Genomic DNA, 20,362 nt, shown 5'->3' with positions numbered 1-20,362 from the left:
CACCTACATCCTTCCTTTGTCCCGCCCCACTGACATCAGTCTGAAGAAGGGTCTCGACCCGAAACGTCACCCATTCCTTCTCTCCTGAGATGCTGCCTGACCTGCTGAGTTACTCCAGCATTTTGTGAATAAATACCTTCGATTTGTACCAGCATCTGCAGTTATTTTCTTATACCATCAACTACCTGTTCACACCAGTTTCTATGTTATCTCACTTTCTCATCCACTCCCTACACATTCTGGGCAATCTGCAGAGGCCAGTTAACCTACAAACCTGCACGCCTTTGTGATGTGGGAGGAAACCGAGACACTCAGAGGAAGCCTAAGTGGTGACATGTGAACTCCACACAGACAGCACCCGAGGTCAGCTCCACCAGCTGCTCCACTGTGCCGCCCAAATAAGAGAGGCTGGCCCAGTGAGGGATTGAGAGCTGGAGTGGGTGAGGAGACGGGAATACAGAGAGCTAGTGTGAATGGGTGATCGCTGGTCAGCATGGGCAGTGGGCAGTGGGCAGGTGTCATAGACCTGCATGGGAAGGTGAGGCTCGACAGCCTGGGAAGGCAGTCCGTCTAGGAGAGGGACAACTCTGATCTAAAACCTCCACTAACCTGTGGCCATATCCAGTCATGGAAAAGGCTCCAGGAGTAAACCTCAAGAAAAGTCTGGAGTCGGAGTCCCTGAGGCAGTTCGTCGTCGTTGTCTACAACCTGGTTCTGGCAGCTCCTGCGACGGCGCTGGTGCCAAAATGTAACGGCTCTGCTGTTCCTTTGGATCGATCAGCGACGTGGAGAGGAGGGACGTGCAGCACGGGCAACTGCCTGTCCTTCACATGACATCGCCCAGGCTTGCATCCCACCACACATCACTGTTCAACAGACCAGAGACCGTCACCTACAACGGGACCCCACCACTGGCCACATCTTCCCATTCCCTCCCCTTTCTGCGTTCCGCAGAGACCGTTCCCTCCGTAACTCCCTGGTCAACTCGTCCCTTCCTACCCAAACCACCCCATCCCCGGGCACTTTCCCCTGTAAACGCACGAGATGCAACACCTGTCCCTTTACCTCCCCCCTCAACTCCATTCAAGGACCCAAACAGTCTTTCCAGGTGAGACAGAGGTTCACCTGCACCTCCTCCAACCTCATCTATTGCATTCGCTGCTCTAGATGTCAACTTCTTTACATCGGTGAAACCAAACGCAGGCTCGGCGATCACTTCGCTCAACACCTGCGCTCGGTCCGCATTGACCAAACTGATCTACCGGTGGCCGAGCACTTCAACTCCCCCTCCCATTCCCAGTCTGACCTTTCTGTCATGGGCCTCCTCCAGTGCCATAGTGAGGCCCACCGGAAATTGGAGGAACAGCACCTCATATTTCGCCTGGGCAGCTTGCAGCCCAGCGGTATGAACGTCGACCTCCAACTTTAGATAGGTCCTCTGTCCCTCTCCTCCCCTTCCCTTCCCAGATCTCCCTCTATCTTCCTGTCTCCACCTATATCCTTCCTTTGTCCCGCCCCCCTGACATCAGTCTGAAGAAGGGTCTCGACCCAAAACGTCGCCCATTCCTTCTCTCCCGAGATGCTGCCTGACCTGCTGAGTTACTCCAGCATTTTGTGAACACACACAAATGTGACCTTGGCGACAGAGACTGCCGCGACGGTCTCTTCAGCCACAAGCGACGCTGCTCTAGCCGAGCTGTGGAGCAAGCAGCCAACTAGGATGGTCAGCCATGATCGAGGAGGGGGGGCCTAAGAAGAAGGTCAGCATGGACTTGCTGGGCCGAAGGGCCAGTGCTTGCAGGCTGTTTCTCTAAACTGAACTCTGCGTACTGTGTTTATAAACATGTTATGCTGCTGCAAGTAGGAGCTTCACAGTTCTGTTGTCGGTCCATCTGACAATCACACACACACACAAGTCACGTATGTAGCTCTACAAGACCCCTTTGGTTAGACTTGTTTGGAGCTTTGCATACTGTCGTGGACATCCCATTATGGGAGAGATGTGCAGGCTTTGGGGATGCTGGTGAAGAGGTTGAAAAGAATGCTGCCTGGATTAGGGGGTAATAGAAGAACGAAGAGGAGACCAAGAAGAACGGAGCGGCTCGGTGGCGCAGAGGCAGAGTTTAGTTTAGTTTAAGAAGTATAAGAAAATAAATGCTGGAGTAACTCAGCAGGTCAGGCAGCATCTCGGGAGAGAAGGGATTGTTTAGTTTAGTTTAGTTTAGTTTAGTTTAGTTTAGTTTAGAGACACGGCACAGTTACAGGCCCTTCGGCCCATCGGGTCCACGCAGACCAGCTATCACTGCACATTAACACTATCCTACACATACTAGGGACAATTTTTACATTTACCAAGCCTATTTACTAAATTTACTAAATTACCTCGATCTTATCGAAACGTATAAGATTATTAAGGGGTTGGGCACGTTAGAGGCAGGAAACATGTTCCCAATGTTGGGGGAGTCCAGAACAAGAGGCCACAGTTTAAGAATAAGGGGTAGGCCATTTAGAACGGAGATGAGGAAAAACATTTTCAGTCAGAGAGTTGTGAATCTGTGGAATTCACTGCCTCAGAAGGCAGTGGAGGCCAATTCTCTGAATGCGTTCAGGAGAGAGCTAGATAGAGCTCTTAAGGATAGCGGAGTCAGGGGGTATGGGGAGAAAGCAGGAATGGGGTACTGATTGAGAATGATCAGCCATGATCACATTGAATGGCAGTGCTGGCTCAAAGGGCCGAATGGCCTATTCCTGCACCTATTGTCTATTATCTATTGTCTATTGTCTATATAATTAACCTACATACCTGTACGTCTTTGGAGTGTGGGAGGAAACCGAAGATCTCGGAGCAAATCCATGCAGTCACGGGGAGAACGTACAAACTCCGTACAGACAGCACCCATAGTCGGGATCGAACCCGATCTCCGGCGCTGCAAGTGCTGCAAGGCAACAACTCTACCGCTGCGCCAAGGAGTTGCTGCCTTACAGCACCAGAGACCCGGGTTCAATCCTGACGACGGCTGCTGTCTGTACGGAGCTTGCACGTTCTCCCCATGACCATGTGGGTTTTCTCCAGGTGCTCCGGTTTCCTCCCACACTCCAAAGTTTGAAGGTTAATTGGTTTCGGTTAAAAAAATTGTAAATCGTCCCTAAATTGTTCACACTAGCTCGATGTCATCCCAACTTCCTACAAACCAGGGACAATTTACAGAGCCCTGTAAACCTACAAACTTACCCGTCTTTGGGAAGTGCGAGCCGCTGGAGGAAACCCACGCAGTCACAGGGAGAACGTGCAAACTCCACACAAACAGAACCCAAGGTCAGGATCGAACCTGGGTCTTTGGTGCTGTGAGGCAGCAGCACTACCCGCCTCCTGCGGTCATACCCTCCTCACCCCTGCCCCTTGGCAAGTCAGTTTACTCAGGGCAGACCTGGCACTGAAGCCAGGATTTATCGGCTTTCTGCTGGCTTTGCCTGCTTGCTTATCACAGCGAAGGTGACGCTCCTACTGGTGCCAGTCCAGTCAGTGGATATTTTTAAGGCAGAGATAGATAGATAGATAGATAGATAGATAGATAGATAGATAGATAGATAGATAGATAGATAGATAGATAGATAGATAGATAGATAGATAGATAGATAGATAGATAGATAGATAGATAGATAGATAGATAGATAGATAGATAGATAGATAGATAGATAGATAGATTCTTGATTGGTACGGATGCCGGGGGATATGGGGAGAAGGCAGGAGAATGGGGTTAGGAGGGGGAGATAGATCAGCCATGATTGAATGGCGGAGTAGACTTGATGGGCCGAATGGCCTAATTCTACTCCTATCACTTATGACCTTATGTTTGACATTTTATTCACCACACAGGTTCAGGAGAAAAGGAAAACAAGGGGCACATATCTGTTCACAAGTGAGAAACTTTATTGTTCACAAATTAGTCTCAGCAGCGCATTGAATAAAATAAACCACTCGATAAAGCGTTACACCATCTTTGCATAAAAACCTGCATATTTACAATATAAAAGTTACATTTGACATTTTTATATATTATTACCGCAGTCACTTCATAGATACTATTTATCTTTGACCAGATTCTATAAATTGGTTGCGGGAGATCCAGAGAGAAACTGTTTAAAGAAGATAGATGTTTCTCTTCCCCAAACTGTTTCATGTCAAGCAAAAGCTGAATGGTGTTTGAATGTTTGCAGGAGCTCTGTGTGATCTCTTAGCATGATGGTCCTCCTCTAGACACCATAAGAATCATTGAGAGCAGAGACAAAGGTCATCAGGCCAATAAAGCCCATCCCTTATCAAAGTAGTTTAGTTTAGTTTAGTTTAGTTTAGTTTAGTTTTGTTTAGTTTAGTTTATAGTTTAGTTTAGAGATACAGCGCGGAAACAGACCCTTCGGCCCACCGGGTCCGCGCCGACCAGCGATCCCCGCACACTAACACCATCCTACACACACTAGGAGAATCACACAAGGGGTGGGCTTCATTGGCCTGATGCAAAGACCAACTGTACCTCGGTACACGTGACAATAAACTAAACTGAATTAGATAGAAAAGAAACTGAACTGAAAGCGCAGATCATAACAAGTCGGAGCAGGAATCGCCCTTTTAGCCTCTCGTGCCTCTTCCAGCACTCAATTTAGTTTAGTTTAGTTTAGTTTAGTTTAGTTTAGAGATACAGTCGGGATCAAACCCGGGTCTCCGGCGCTGCAAGAGTTGTAAAGCAGCAACTCTACCGCTGCACCACCATGCCGCCCTTGGTCACTCATTGTGACCATTGTTGATCATTTACCACAACGCCACTTACTTGCATTAATCCCATTTTCCCAGATTCCCTCAATATCTAAAAACCTATTGACTCCTAATTAACATGAGGAGCAATGCCTTCTTGGGATGTTCAGTCCCAGTATGGTGTACTGGAACACAGAACAGTGAGGCACAACAACAGGCCCTTCGGCCCACAATGCCTGTGCCAAACCGGACTGTCACCTCTACAAAGTTGAAAACTAAATTGATGTGCAGACTATAATGTGCATAAACTGTTATATGTATACCAGCAAATTCTTTGTTTCGCAAAAAACCCCAGGTGAGGAGTAAATGTCCAGGTGGGTCAAAGGTGACAAAATCCTTGCGATTATTTATGAAACAATTAAACGTAGCAATGGGTTTGGTGAGAACATCAGTGCTTTGAATGGAAGAAGGGTGGTTGAATGGGCTGTCTCGGGCTGATCTTGTCATTGAGATGGTGAGGCCTTTTCGAGAGTGGAGAAGGGAACAGCTTGGCCCCACGACATCGAGTAAGTTAGTGACTCCACCTCATCCATTCACAGCGAATCGAGGAAAACAAGGCAACATCGCCCACAAATGGTTCACACTTCACAGGAAGTAACAACCGTTGAACAAAGTACTGCACTTTACCAAAATGCACTTTAGGCAAAGTATTAATTTATCATTTAAATCATTTATAAACTGTTAAATCAAGATTGGCACTTAAAAATGCTCAATTCAGCCAATCGAACAAGTCTGAAAATACAAGTCTCAAAATACTACCTCACCACATTGTAAGGTACTAATTAAGAAGTGTGTTACTGGGGTTATTCATCCAAATAAGTATTGGATTAAATACTTATTTAATAAGTACTGCATTATTAAATACAATACTTGTAAAATGAAACCTAATGACACAGGCTTAGAAACATTTACCTGGTTTAAACCATGTGGGTTTAATAGTAGCCAACCAACCAATAGCCTCAATTGATGAGGAGGTTAAGTGTGTAGGAAAGAACTACAGATGCTGGTTTAAATCGAAGGTAGACATAAAATGCTGGAGTAACTCAGAGGGACAGGCAGCATCTCTGGAGAGAAGGAATGGGTGACGTTTCGGGTCGAGACCCTTCTTCAGGCTGATGTCAGGGGAGTGGACGGGACAGAGATAGAATGTAGTCGGAGACAGTAAGACTGGTGGGAGAACTGGGAAGGGGGAGGGGATGGAGAGAGAGGGAAAGCAAGGGCTACTTGAAGTTAGAGAAGTCAATGTTCATACCGCTGGGGTGTAAGCTACCCAAGCGAAATATGAGGTGCTGTTCCTCCAATTTGTGCTGGGCCTCACTCTGATGATGGAGGAGGCCCAGGACAGAAAGGTCAGATTGTAAATGGGAGGGGGAGTTAAAGTGCTGAGCCACCGGGAGATCAGGTAGGTTAAGGCGGACTGAGCGGAGGTGTTCGGCGAAATGATCGCCGAGCCTGCGCTTAAGTGTGTCTATATCCGAGAGTTCGTCAAAGTCGAGGGAAAATGGGCTAGTCTCTTAGAACTAAACGTTTGGGATAATCTTCTGCAGTTTGGTGGGTAAATGGTAATCTAGTAGAATAGGTATCAGATTTCACCCCTCATCTGCACTCAATTCTGAAACTGCAGGCAGTTTAGACCCATTGGGGAGAGGGTGTGGGGGAGGGAACCAGGAATAGTACCTGTGCTTGGTCTCCATCCATTGTGTAGTGTGTGGATAGGAGTTGAGAGTAGGCTGCAGTACTCTTCATTCATTGAACAATGTGTGGATGGGTGCTGAGGACGGACGAGAATGATCTCCATCCATTCTATAATGTGTGGATGAACGCACTGGCCAAATGAGCCACTTTGAACATGGAGAATCAGCCACGTTTCTCAGTGGGGCTGCCACATTAGGTGCGGCCTGACATTCAGCTCCACCAGCCCCCACAAACTGTGGGAGAGGAGAAAAGGACTTTTAAAAAAAGTCCCCAAAATGAAAATAAACCGTGACCTCAGATGTAAACCTTGCGAGTAAGAATGCAATGTAACTTGAGGCCAGAGTCCAAGCTAAACCAGCAGTGCTGTGCGGTGGATGTGGAGGCAGGTTCACAGGGAATCTGTTCTCCTTCTCGTGAACACAGCCGACATACTGCGCACAATGCTCTTGATCCCGGCTGGCTTCCTGACAGTCAGCATCTTGGCCTCCTTGATTCTGTCCACCAGACTGTGGAAGGCCACCAGCACGCCGTGGTAGGTCTCCGCAGTGGAGATCTCACAGAAGCCACAGTGGGTTGCCAGAGCCAGGAGTCTCCCCTCCTCACTGGAGACGGTTCGACAGTGACACAGGTCCCTCTTGTTGCCCACGATGACGATGGGAGCTCGCAGGGTGCCAGGGTAATCTTTCATTGACTTGATGAGCTGGATCTGCTGCCGAACGATGTTAAAACTGGCCCGGTCACAGATGCTGTAGACTAACACGAAACCATCTGCCCACTGGATCTGTTTCTCCTTTCCACAGTTAATATTCAGTCGATCCTTCAAAAGAAGCAGAGAGCTAACTTTAGTTTAGTTTGGTTTAGTTTAGTTCAGGCAAACAACACGTAAACAGGTCCTTCAAGTCCACGCTGACCAGCGATCCCCGCACACTAACACTATCCTGCACACATTAGGGACCATTTACTATTTTACCAAAGCCAACTAACTTACAAACCTGTACGTCTTTGGAGTGTGGGAGGAAACCGGAGCACCCAGAGAAAACCCACGTGGTCACGGGGAGAACGTACAAACTCCGTACAGACAGCGCTCTTGGTCAGTGTAAGAAAATAACTGCAGATGCTGGTACAAATCGAAGGTATTTATTCACAAAATGCTGGAGTAACTCAGCAGGTCAGGCAGCATCTCAGGAGAGAAGGAATGGGCGACGTTTCGGGTCGAGACCCTTCTTCAGACTGATGTCAGGGGGGCGGGACAAAGGAAGGATATAGGTGGAGACAGGAAGATAGAGTGAGATCTGGTTAGTGGAGGGGAAGAGAGGGACAGAGGAACTATCTAAAGTTGGAGGTCAATGTTCATACCGCTGGGCTGCAAGCTGCCCAAGCGAAATATGAGGTGCTGTTCCTCCAATTTCCGGTGGGCCTCAGTATGGCACTGGAGGCGGCCCATGACAGAAAGGTCAGACTGGGAATGGGAGGGGGAGTTGAAGTGCTCAGCCACCGAGAGATCAGATTGGTTAATGCGGACCGAGCGCAGGTGTTGAGCGAAGCGATCGCTGAGCCTGCGTTTGGTTTCGCCGATGTAAATAAGTTGACATCTAGAGCAGCGGATGCAATAGATGAGGTTGGAGGAGGTGCAGGTGAACCTACGTCTCACCTGGAAAGACTGTTTGGGTCCTTGGATGGAGTTGAGGGGGGAGGTAAAGGGACAGTTGTTGAATCTCGTGCATTTGCAGGGGAAAGTGCCCGGGGATGGGGTGGTTTGGGTAGGAAGGGACGAGTGGACCAGGGAGTTACGGAGGGAACGGTCTCTGCAGAACGCTGAAAGGGGAGGGGATGGGAAGATGTGGCCAGTGGTGGGGTCCCGTTGTAGGTGACGGAAATGTTGGCGGATGATTTGTTGGATACACTCTTGGTCAGGATCTCTGGCGCCGTAAGGCAGCAACTCTACCGCCGCGAACCTTTTATTCAAAACTCTTTACTCGGACTTTCTGCCTCAATTCCTTCTCCTTGTTCCACGGTCTCTCCTTGGACAACAGGGTTCTGATAATCACTCTCCATCGCCCAGACTTCATGGGCATGCTTTAGAGCATTTAATTGCAGGCCATGTATTGAGAGCAAAAGAAAGAGATGGCAAAACAAATGGGATCGACAGAAAGATTGAGAGACAGAGGGTAATGTGATTTTTTTTTAAAAAATCCAACAATATCAAAAAAATTTAATTTTTGTAAAAGCAAAGTTACATGGCAAAGAACTGTGTTGGAAGTGACTAAAATTCACCATGCTCCTGAATGGACAATTCCTTATATTTTTTTCAAGCAGTTTAATGGATTTCCGGATGTGTGCCGTGCTCTTACAATCACGTCAGTCCCAGGGATAACATGCAAGTAGCTGTATGGTGAAGTTTGTGGAGGAGCAAGGTAAAACAGAAGATTTGCATAAGGATAGACACAAAGTGTCTGGAGTGGCGGCTCCCGAGGGTCGGGCAGCATCTACACTGGAGTAATTCGGAGGGTCGGGCAGCATCTCTGGAACAAAAGGATGGGTGACGTTTCGGGTCGGGACCACTTCTTCCGACTGAAAGTAGGAGGGAACTGGAGGTAGGAAAAGGCCAGAACAAAGCAGGGCCGGCAACTGATGACCAAGGAAGGGTGGAGCCCACAATGGCCCATTGTTGGTTAGGGAAGAGGTGATAACAAAGGGTGGAGAATCAAGGATGATACAAGGATCATCCTTGGGATACAAGGATTGAGGGATACAAGGATGTAAACAGTGGGACTAGCAGGGTGACCTGGGTGGTGGAGAGGGGGAGGGAGGGAATCCAGGGGTTACTTGAAATGAGAAAAATCAACGTTCACGGCAGATTTGCATACTTAATTGTCTATTATCGACTGCAGACTCTTTCAAAAATCACCCCTCAATCGCTAATATCAGAGATTATCTCTCCCTTATTCCTAGAGAATATGGACCAAATATATTGTGCTAGCTGGTAAATTCATCCATTAGATCACCAGGAATTTTAAAGCCAAATAAAATGTTTGAACCAAGTTTATTAGGACAATGAATATCTTGTTGCAGTTATTTAGGACATTGGGAGGGACGGTAAATAGGTGTATTTGCCATCGAAACTGGGAGCTGGTTAATATTCCATCAAGGGTATGGTGGTGCTTGCTTCCAATATTAATGCATGACAATTGAACTTGTTACTTAGATTTTAAAGGAACTAAGGACCTGATAGTATCTACTGATTAAGAACATTCAGAACAATAGACAGTAGACAATAGACAATAGGTGTATAGGTGTCTTGAACATTCTTACTACATTAAGAAGCAGCCCATTGTACGTACAGAGAATGGATGGTTTGCTTTAACAGTCAATAGACAATAGGTGCAGGAGGAGGCCATTCGGCCCTTCGAGCCAGCACCACCATTCAATGTGATCATGGCTGATCATTCTCAATCAGTACCCCGTTCCTGCCTTCTCCCCATACCCCCTGACTCCGCCATCCTTAAGAGCTCTATCTAGCTCTCTCTTGAAAGCATTCAGAGAATTGGCCTCCACTGCCTTCTGAGGCAGAGAATTCCACAGATTTACAACTCTCTGACTGAAAAAGTTTTTCCTCATCTCCGTTCTAAATGGCCTACCCCTTATTCTTAAACTGTGGCCCCTGGTTCTGGACTCCCCCAACATTGGGAACATGTTTCCTGCCTCTAACGTGTCCAACTCCTTAATAATCTTATATGTTTCAATAAGATCCCCTCTCATCCTTCTAAATTCCAGTGCGTACAAGCCTAGTCGCTCCAGTCTTTCAACATACGACAGTACCGCCATTCCGGGAATTAACCTAGTGAACGTACGCTGCACGCCCTCAATAGCAAGAATATCCTTCCTCAAATTTGGAGACCAAAACTGCACACAGTAATCCAGGTGCGGTCTCACTAGGGCCCTATACAACTGCAGAAGGACCTCTTTGCTCCTATACTCAACTCCTCTTGTTATGAAGGCCAACATTCCATTGGCTTTCTTCACTGCCTGCTGTACCTGCATGCTTCCTTTCAGTGACTGATGCACTAGGACACCCAGATCTCGTTGTACGTCCCTTTTTCCTAACTTGACACCATTGGGATAATAATTATCGTATCGCACTGTATCCTACACACTGTAGCAAGTTCTAACAGAAAACAGCCGAGATAACCATCCCTTAAATCACTTATAAGAAAATAACTGCAGATGCTGGTACAAATCGATTTATTCACAAAATGCTGGAGTAACTCAGCAGGTCAGGCAGCATCTCGGGAGAGAAGGAATGGGTGACGTTTACCTGAGCAAATGGTGAATCCCAAATATTGAAAGTGACATGTGTCCCAGCAACAGTAACATTGTGATTGTAGACTGATTCTAGAATAGAAATAAACTCCATATAAACACAGTCTTTCAACAACAACAACAACGAAAAAAAGTTTGAAAGCAAATGAATGATTGTAAGTATAATGTTTACCTATGTCTCCGTATTCACCAATGAATCGCCTTGTTAAAAACCGAACAGTTAAAGCTGCAAAGCACAAGCAAATTGATTAAAATCAGAACTGGGCAAATGTTTCAGTTTGCTTCTGTTCTCAAGAGTCAAGAGTCAAGAGTGTTTTACTGTAATATGTCCTGAAACAGAACAACGAAATACATCTGTATATATATTTATACAACTCCTAGTCTAAAGAGGAGTCACGACCCAAAACGTCACCTCTCCAGAGATGCTGCCTGAGCTGACTTACTCCAGCATTTTGTGTAAGAAAATAACTGCAGATGCTGGTACAAATCGAAGGTATTTATTCACAAAATGCTGGAGTAGCTCAGCAGGTCAGGCAGCATCTCAGGAGAGAAGGAATGGGTGACGTTTCGGGTCGATACCCTTCTTCAGACCAGCATTTTGTGTCTATCTTCAGTTTAAACCAGCATCTGCAGTTCCTTTCTTCACATTTATACTTTGCATTTTGTATATGTATACTTTTGGGTGTTATATACCTTTGATATATAACTTTCATATATATTTTATATATTTATATGAGTATAAGTTTATACACATATATAAAATTCATATATAACTATATATGTGTATATACATAAGGAACTTTTATATATATGTATAACTCTTTATGGATATATGAGTATACGTTTATACACATATATATAATTCATACATAAATATATATGTGTATATGCATATGGAACTTTTATATACACGTATAACTTTTTATATAATGAGTATGTTTATACACACATATAAAATTCATATATAAATATATGTGTATATAAGTATGAAACTTTTGTATATGTGTATAATGTTTTATACAATGAGTATGTTTATACACACATATAAAATTCATATATAAATATATATATATACACATGAACTTTTATATATATGTCTAACTTTTTATAGATATGAGTAAGTTTATACATATATATAAAATTCATACAAATACATATGTGTATATACATATGGAACTTTTGTATATGTGTATAACTTTTTATACAATTAGTATGTTTATACCCACACACACACATGCACACACATATATATATGTGTGTATATACACATGGAACTTTTGTATATGTGTATAACTTTTTATACTGTGAGAATGTTTATACATATATATATAATTCATATATAAACATATATGTGCATATACACATGGAACTTTTATATAAATATGTAAAACTTTTTATATATATATATATATGAGTATAAGTTTATACATATATATTTTTTAACTTATATATAACACATATAAAATATAAAATTATATATATTATATTACTTATAAAAATTATATCCATTATATATAAAATTATATAATATATATATATATTTTAAAATGAATGATTAAATAAAACTGACAAATACATGAATGGTCAATAGTAGTGCAATAAATAGACAATGTGCTGATATACATACCAGATTTTCCAACGTTGTCTGCTCCCAGCACCACAACATTAGCCTCCATTCTCGACGGAGGTGGGATAGTTGTCGGAGCAAGTGTTTCACGTTCATGGTGGGAATGTATAGAACTGTTTGCAGCTTTTAGCTTAAGATCAGCCCACATCTCTCCTGCTCTCCGAATTGAACTGAACTGTGGACGAGACGGCTGCTGTTTGATATATAAAGAGGAAAGGGAGAGAGAGAGAGAGAGAGATTCAGCGATCAGAAACCACAGCCCCCTGCTGGTGTCACTAACACATGAAAAGATCCAAGTTCACCAGAACTCAGAGAGAAGAAATGCTTTTCACTGAAAAATTTGGTTGCGTTTTTTAACGTTATTTCTGCAGAATGCTGCATTTGAAACATCCCTCCAGACTTGCGAGGAAATGGTTTTTTCAAGGAAAAAGAACTTGGAAATATTCTGAATAACACATGTCTGTGAAGCTATTATTAACTCCGTACTGATAAAAGTCAAGAAACATTTCTTATTTTTATCCCTCTGGACTGTACTTAGAAAGGATTATTTGGACAACATTCAAGTAACGCATCATGGCAATTTCTCATTGTCATTTGTTATCTAAATTGAGAGATTTGAGAGCTTTGAGAGCCAAACAGGGAAAGAATTGTTGACCCTTGGACTATCCCTGGGATGGCAGGACTTTCATATGAAGAAAGACTGGATAGACTAGGCTTATACTCGCTGGAGTTTAGAAGACTGAGGGGGGATCTTATAGAAACATATAAAATTCTTAAGGGGTTGGAGAGGCTAGATGCGGGAAGATTGTTCCCGATGTTGGGGAAGTCCAGAACCAGGGGTCAAAGCTTAAGGATAAGGGGGAAGTCTTTTAGGACCGAGATGAGAAAACATTTCTTCACACAGAGAGTGGTGAATCTGTGGAATTCTCTGCCACAGAAAGTAGTTGAGGCCAGTTCATTGGCTATATTTAAGAGGGAGTTAGATGTGGCCCTTGTGGCTAAAGGGATCAGGGGGTATGGAGAGAAGGCAGGTACAGGATACTGAGTTGGATAATCAGCCATGATCATATTGAATGGAGGTGCAGGCTCGAAGGGCCGAATGGCCTACTCCTGCACCTATTTTCTATGTTTCTATGTTTCATTCTTTGATTATACTCTACTGGCTTATTTTGCACTAAACGTTATTCCCTTATCATGCATCTCTACACTGTAAATGGTTCCAATATAATCATGTATTATCTTTCCGCTGACTGGTTAGCACGCAACAAAAGCTTTTCACTGTACCTCGGTACACGTGACAATAAACTCAACTGAACTAGGAGTCCGATCCCCTCTCAATCTCTTCCCCCCTCAACTTGAATCTATGTCCTTTACATTGATCTACAATGCAGTCTTCTCTATCTACACTCATCATTATTTTATGCACCTTAATTATGCCAGTTTTCCACACCAGAGAAAACAGTCCTAGCCTGTTCATCCTCTCCCCATAAGTATTCCATCCCAACCAATCTCTGGGTGAATCTCTGAACCCTCTCCAGCAACATTGCTTCCTTCCTATCGCACGGTCAGAACTGCACTCAGTATCCGACCAATGTTTCATAATCTCCCTGCTCGTTTATTTAATCCCCCAACTAATGAAGGCCAACATCCCACAATGCCTTCTTGATCAAGTTTGAGTTTGAGTTTGAGTTTAAGTTTAATTTATTGTCACGTGTACCTTTTGTGTGGTACCTGTGAAGCTTTTGTTGCATTCTAACCAGTCAGCGGAAAGACAATACTGGATTACAATCAAGCCATTCACAGCGTACAGATACATGATAAAGGGAATAACGCCAACAACGTTTAGTGCAAGATAAACCCAGTAAAGATAGTCCAAGGGTCTCCAGTGAGATAGATAGTAGTTCAGGACTGCTCTCCAGTTGTTGGTTGGATGGTTTGGTTGCCTGATAACAGATGGAAAGAAACTGACCCTGAATAAACTCAACACCTTTGCTCAGTCCGCCTTAACCAACCTGATCTCCCGGTGGCTGAGCACTTCAACTCCCCCTCCCACTCCCAGTCTGACCTTTCTGCCATGGGCCTCCTCCAGTGCCATAGTGAGGCCCACCGGAAATTGGAGGAACAGCACCTCATATTTCGCTTGGGCAGCTTGCAGCCCAGCGGTATGAACATTGACTTCTCCAACTTTAGATAGTTCCTCTGTCCCTCTCTTCCCCTCCCCATCCCAGTTCTCCCTCTATCTTCCTGTCTCCATCTATATCATTCCTTTGCCCGTCCTCCCCTGACATCAGTCTGAAGAAGGGTCTCGACCTGAAACGTCACCCATTCCTTCTCTCCTGAGATGCTGCCTGACCCGCTGAGTTACTCCAGCATTTTGTGAAATAAATACCTTTGATTTGTACCAGCATCTGCAGTTATTTGCTTACACTACTTTATCTACTTGTGTTGCTATCTTGAAAGGTCTCTGGACTTGCATTCCAAAGTCTCTGCTCCTCACTACTCCCTGGGCCCCTACAGTTCATGCTGAATCCTCGAGCCTCATTAATATGATCATACCTCCTTTATCCACATCCAAACTGTTCATGTATATTAGCGATAACAAGAGTCCCAGCTGAATCCCTGTACATCCCACTTATCGCTGGCATCCAATGATAAAGACAACCATCATCTACAACATGTCGACTTTGGATCCAATTTACCAACTTCCCTCAGAACCCATGTGTCCAAATCTTATGGACCAGTTTTCCACGTGGGATCTTGTCAGGCAGGCTGTAAACCGTAGGCAAGTGAAAACATGTCGGAAAAAAAACTGCAGATGCTGGTTTAAATCGAAGGCAGGCACAAAATGCTGGAGTAACTCAGCGGGTCAGGCAGCATCTCGGGACAGGAGGAATGGGTGACGTTTTGGGTCGAGACTCTTCAGGCAAGTGAAAATGGTGGTGATAATAGGAACATAGCTCAGAAAACGGTAGCAGTAGAGCTACTGCCTTACAGCTCCAGAGACCCGGGTTCGATCCCGACTACGGGTGCTGTCTGTGCGGAGTTTGTACCTTCTCCCCGTGACCTGCGTGGGTTTTCTCCGAGATCTTCGGTTTCCTCCCACACTCCAAAGACGTGCAGGTATGTAGGTTAATTGGCTTGGTGTAAGTGTAAAATTGTCCCCAGAGTGTGCAGGCTAGTGTAAATGTGCAGGGATCACTGGTCAGTGTGGATTTGGTGGGGCAGCTCTAGATGAAATGCAAGACTGAACTCGGGGAGAAAGAGTTGAACGATTGCAGGGTGATATAGCTGAGTTTTAGTTTAGTTTAGAGATGCAGCACGGAAACAGGACCTTTGGCCCACAGAGTCCACGCCGACCAGCGATCCCCATATACTGCCACTCTCCAACACAGTGGGGACAATTTACACATTTTGCCAAAGCCAAATTAACCAACAGACATGTACGTCTTTGCAGTGTGGGTTTCCTCCCACGTCACAAAGGTGTCCGGGTTTGTAGATGTCTATCATGCTGGTTCTATGTTATCCCACTGTCTTATCCTACACACTAGAGGGCAATTTACAGAGGCCAATTATTCTACAAACCCAGACACATTTGTGACGTGGGAGGAAACCCACGTGGTCACAGGGAGAATGTGCAAACGTCACATGGGTAGCGCCCAGGGTCAGGATCAAACCTTGGTCTCTGGCGCACAGCTGCCGCTGGTCTGCTGTGTGGTTTTACCGGGTTGAATGCAAAACGAAGCATTTCACTGTACCTGAGTGCATGTGACTTAAAGTCTCATTGAATCATTGCAACATTGATATCATCAGGTTTCTGTCAGTGCCCATTCCCATTGGATCCACAGTTTAGAGTCGTCTCCAATTACTCGGTAACTCATGGACATCGTTGTCACGTAATGAGAAAAGAAACAAAGGCTGAAGAAATTAATCTTCCTTTACAATTTATTTTGTCTGAGTTAACGTACAATATTTTGCTTTGAAAAGGGAATTGGAAAACACATGAAAGGGAAAAATATGTAGGATTGTGTAGTGAAATCAAGGGAGTGTAAGTAATGAGGTTCTCCTGGCTGACCTTCATCCCTCCATTAACTGCATCAAGCTCAATCAAAAGCCTGTTCAACATCATTCGGGCAGTACGATGGTGCAGCGGTAGAGTTGCTGCCTCACAGCGCCAGAGACCCGGGATCAATTATGACTGTTCTCCCTGTGACCGCGTGGGTTCTCTCTGGGTGCCCCGGTTTCCTCCCACACTGCAATAACGTTCAGGTCTGTCGGTTAATTTGGCTTCGGTAATATTTGTAAATTGTCCCCACTGTGTTGGAGAGTGGCAGTATATGGGGATCGCTGGTCGGGATGGACTCTGTCAGTCAAAGGTCCTGTTTCCATGCTGCATCTCTAAACTAAACTAAAACTAGCTAATACCACCCTGCAAAGTGGGCAGCACGGTGGCGCAGCGGTAGAGTTGCTGCCTTACAGCGAATGCAGCGCCGGAGACTCAGGTTCGATCCTGACTACGGGCGCCGTCTGTACGGAGTTTGTACGTTCTCCCCGTGACCTGTGTGGGTTTTCTCCGAGAGCTTCGGTTTCCTCCCACACTCCAAAGACGTTCAGGTATGTAGGTTAATTGGCTGGGCAAATGTGTAAAAAAAAATTGTCCCTAGTGTGTGTAGGATAGTGTTAGTGTGTGGGGATCGCTGGGTGGCGCGGACCCGGTGGGCCGAAGGGCCTGTTTCTACGCTGTATCTCTAAATCTAAAAAAAAAATCTAAATCGTTCAACTCTTTCTCCCCGAGTTTGGTCTTGCATTTCATCTAGACCTGCCTCACTTTGCACAACTGTTTTCCACTATCAGGTCTGACGCTCTCTCCCTAAACCCCTCCCATCAATATCTCCTAGACTTTAAAGACTTTGTATTGATTGAAACATGCAGCATGAAAGTAGGCCCTTCGGCCCACCAAGTCCACCGACCACCCATTCACACTATGTTATCCCACTTTTGCTTCACTCCCTGCACACTAGGGACAATTTATTAAAATGGAACTCTTTCATTAAGTCTTTCTAAATATATGGCTGCACATTCAATCTATGTATGGCACTGGGAAGCATTCTTGGAGAGTTGGGTATATATTATTTATTTTAGAGATACAGCGTGGAAACCAGGCCCTTTGGCCCACCGGGTGAATGATCAGCCATGATCACATTGAATGGTGGTGCTAGCTCGAAGGGCCGAAGGGCCGAATGGCCTCCTCCTGCACCTATTGTCTATTGTCTATTGTCTATTGAGTCCGCGCCAACCAGTGATCACCCCGTACACTAATGCTATCCTACCAACACTGGACAATTTACAATTTTACCAAGACAATTAGCCCACAAACCTGTGGGTCTGGAGTGTGGGAGGAACCTGGAGCACCCGGGAGAACCCACGCAGGTCACGGGAAGAACGTACAAACTCCATACAGACAGCACCTGTAGTCAGGATGGAACCCGGGTCTCTGGCGCTGTGAGGCAGCAACTCTACTGCTGCGCCACCAGTCGTGGGCTTATTATATCAGCCATGATTTATTAAATGGGGGAAAGGATTAAGGGGCCATGTACCGTTCTCCCGATTTGTTTGTTTATTTGTAACATAAAAGGGTCTCGACCTGAAACGTCACCCATTCCTTCTCTCCAGAGATGCTGCCCGTCCCACTGAGTTGTTCCAGGGTTTTGTATGTATCTTCGGTGTAAGCCAGCATCTGCACTTCCTTCCCACACAAGCTCCCTTTAATTGTCAGTTTCACCTCAGTTTCTCCCTGTCACCTAATTTTTATCATACTGCACGGAACCATTTCTTTCTGTAACTGCCAGAATTTTTTTTATCCCCGCGTACAAATTATAATCCAGTGTAAATATATATAATTATTTGGATAATCAAGGCCTGATTAGAAACAGTCAACATGGATTTGTGCCTGGAAGGTCATGTTTGACTAATCTTCTTGAATTTTTTGAAGAGGTTACCAGGGAAATTGATAAGGGCAAGGCTGTGGATGTTGTCTATATGGACTTCAGTAAGGCATTTGACAAGGTTCCACATGGAAGGTTGATTAAGAAGGTTAAATCGTTGGGTATTAATAGTGAGGTTGCAAGATGGATTCAACAATGGCTGAATGGGAGATACCAGAGGGTAACGGTTGACAATTGTATGTCAGGTTGGAGGCCAGTGTCTAGTGGAGTGCCCCAAGGATCTGTGTTGGGTCCACTGTTGTTTGTCATTTACATTAATGATCTGGATGATGGTGTGGCAAATTGGATTAGTAAATATGCAGATGATACTAAGATAGGTGGAGTAGTTGATAGTGAGGTAGATTTTCAAAGTCTACAGAGAGACTTGGGCCTTTTGGAAGGGTGGGCTGAAAGATGGCAGATGGAGTTTAATGCTGATAAGTGTGAGGTGCTGCATTTTGGTAGGACAAATCAAAATAGGACGTACAGGGTAAATGGTAGGGAATTGAGGAATGCAATGGAACAGAGGGATCTGGGAATAACTGTGCATTGTTCCCTGAAGGTGGAATCTCATGTGGATAGGGTGGTGAAGAAGGCGTTTGGTATGCTTGCCTTTATAAATCAGAGCATCGAGTATAGAAGTTGGGATGTAATGTTGAAATTGTACAGGGCATTGGTGAGGCCGAATCTGGAGTATGGTGTGCAGTTCTGGTCGCCAAATTATAGGAAGGATGTCGACAAAATGGAGAGGGTACAGAGGAGATTTACTAGAATGTTGCCTGGGTTTCAGCACTTAGGCTACAGAGAGAGGTTGAACAGGTTGGGTCTTTATTCTTTGGAGCGTAGAAGGTTGAGGGGGGACTTGATAGAGGTTTTTTAAATTTTGAGAGGGACGGACAGAGTTGACGTGGGTAGGCTTTTCCCTTTGAGAGTGGGGAAGATTCCAACAAGGGGACATAGCTTCAGAATTGAGGGACAAAGGTTTAGGGGTAACATGAGGGGGAACTTCTTTACTCAGAGGGTTGTGGCTGTATGGAATGGGCTTCCGGTGGAAGTGGTGGAGGCTGGCTCGATTTTATTATTTAAGAGTAAATTGGATAGGTATATGGATAAGAGGGGATTAGAGGGTTATGGTCTGAGTGCAGGTAGATGAGACTAGGTCAGGGAGAATGGTCGGCGTGGACTGGTAGGGCCGGACAGGCCTGTTTCCATGCTGTAGTTGTTATATGTTATATACCCTGCTTACAAAGCTGTTAAAGAAAGACCCTTATCCACAAGATCTGAATGTGAAATATATAGAACAATCAGTTTCCTGGTACCGTATATGTTGTGTCCACTTGTTTAAAGCCAGCAAGCTCTACAACAGTAAGTTTGAAATAAATTATAAGATCTAACGATAGTGTGAGCCTTGGAGGCTGAGAATCAGGGTCAACATTACCCTTCTTTTTATTTAATTGTTTATTTCATGATGCTGCCAACTCAAAACTTGGCCAATCAGCTGATTATCAGTCCCAGCCATCTTAAAATAATTGTGTTCATTATCCCAATATCTGAGGCCAGATTTTAAAGAACTCTGTTTTCCAGACTTTCCCCCAGTTACTGAGGTGATTAGCACTTTTTGGAAGTAGTGGAGGCAGTGATGGACTGACAGCTTGCCGTTCATAAGTTCAGAAGTGATAGGAACAGAATTAGGCCATTCGGCCCAACAAGTCTACTCCACCGTTCAATCATGGCTGATCTGTCTTTCCTTCTTAACCCCATTCTCCTGCCTTCCCCCCATAACCCCTGACACCCGTACTAATCAAGAATCTATCAATCTCTGCCGTAAAAATATCCATTGACTTGGCCTCCACAGCCTTCTGTGACAATGAATTCTACAGATTCACCACCCTCTGACTGAAGAAATTTCTCCTCCTGTCCTTCCTAAAG

General features: G+C 44.8%; 1 protein-coding gene across 2 annotated transcripts; it reads right to left on the bottom strand.

The window, feature by feature from the left end:
- Positions 1-3,953: 3,953 nt before the first annotated feature.
- LOC144608921 (ras-related and estrogen-regulated growth inhibitor-like protein) lies at positions 3,954-12,600 on the bottom strand. Of its 2 annotated transcripts, XM_078427168.1 has the most exons (5): positions 12,453-12,547; positions 10,998-11,051; positions 10,821-10,897; positions 10,074-10,097; positions 3,954-7,295 (listed from the first exon to the last, which is right to left on the bottom strand). In XM_078427168.1, exons 1-5 carry the CDS (start codon positions 12,499-12,501, stop codon positions 6,894-6,896), a joined length of 606 nt encoding a protein of 201 aa, XP_078283294.1. In that variant the 5' UTR covers positions 12,502-12,547; the 3' UTR covers positions 3,954-6,893. The 2 variants fall into 2 exon arrangements, with proteins under 2 accessions (XP_078283294.1, XP_078283293.1); XM_078427167.1 differs by lacking the exon at positions 10,074-10,097 and having other exon boundaries at positions 3,954-7,322; positions 12,453-12,600.
- Positions 12,601-20,362: the final 7,762 nt, after the last annotated feature.

Source organism: Rhinoraja longicauda, chromosome 33 (genome assembly GCF_053455715.1).
Source record: "Rhinoraja longicauda isolate Sanriku21f chromosome 33, sRhiLon1.1, whole genome shotgun sequence".
Lineage (NCBI taxonomy): Eukaryota > Metazoa > Chordata > Chondrichthyes > Rajiformes > Arhynchobatidae > Rhinoraja > Rhinoraja longicauda.
Note: the sequence above shows the minus strand (reverse complement) of the source record. Positions and strands in the feature narration are given on the sequence as shown.

Bases quoted from the DNA above. Each gene is read 5' to 3' on its own strand.
- LOC144608921 (XM_078427167.1), bottom strand. From the start codon at position 12,600: ATGTGGGCTGATCTTAAGCTAAAAGCTGCAAACAGTTCTATACATTCC. The intron at 11,052-12,452 runs GTATGTATATCA...TGTGCTTTGCAG, and splicing joins AGACAACGTTGGAAAATCTG to CTTTAACTGTTCGGTTTTTA. The intron at 10,898-10,997 runs GTAAACATTATA...TTTCTATTCTAG, and splicing joins TGGTGAATACGGAGACATAG to AATCAGTCTACAATCACAAT.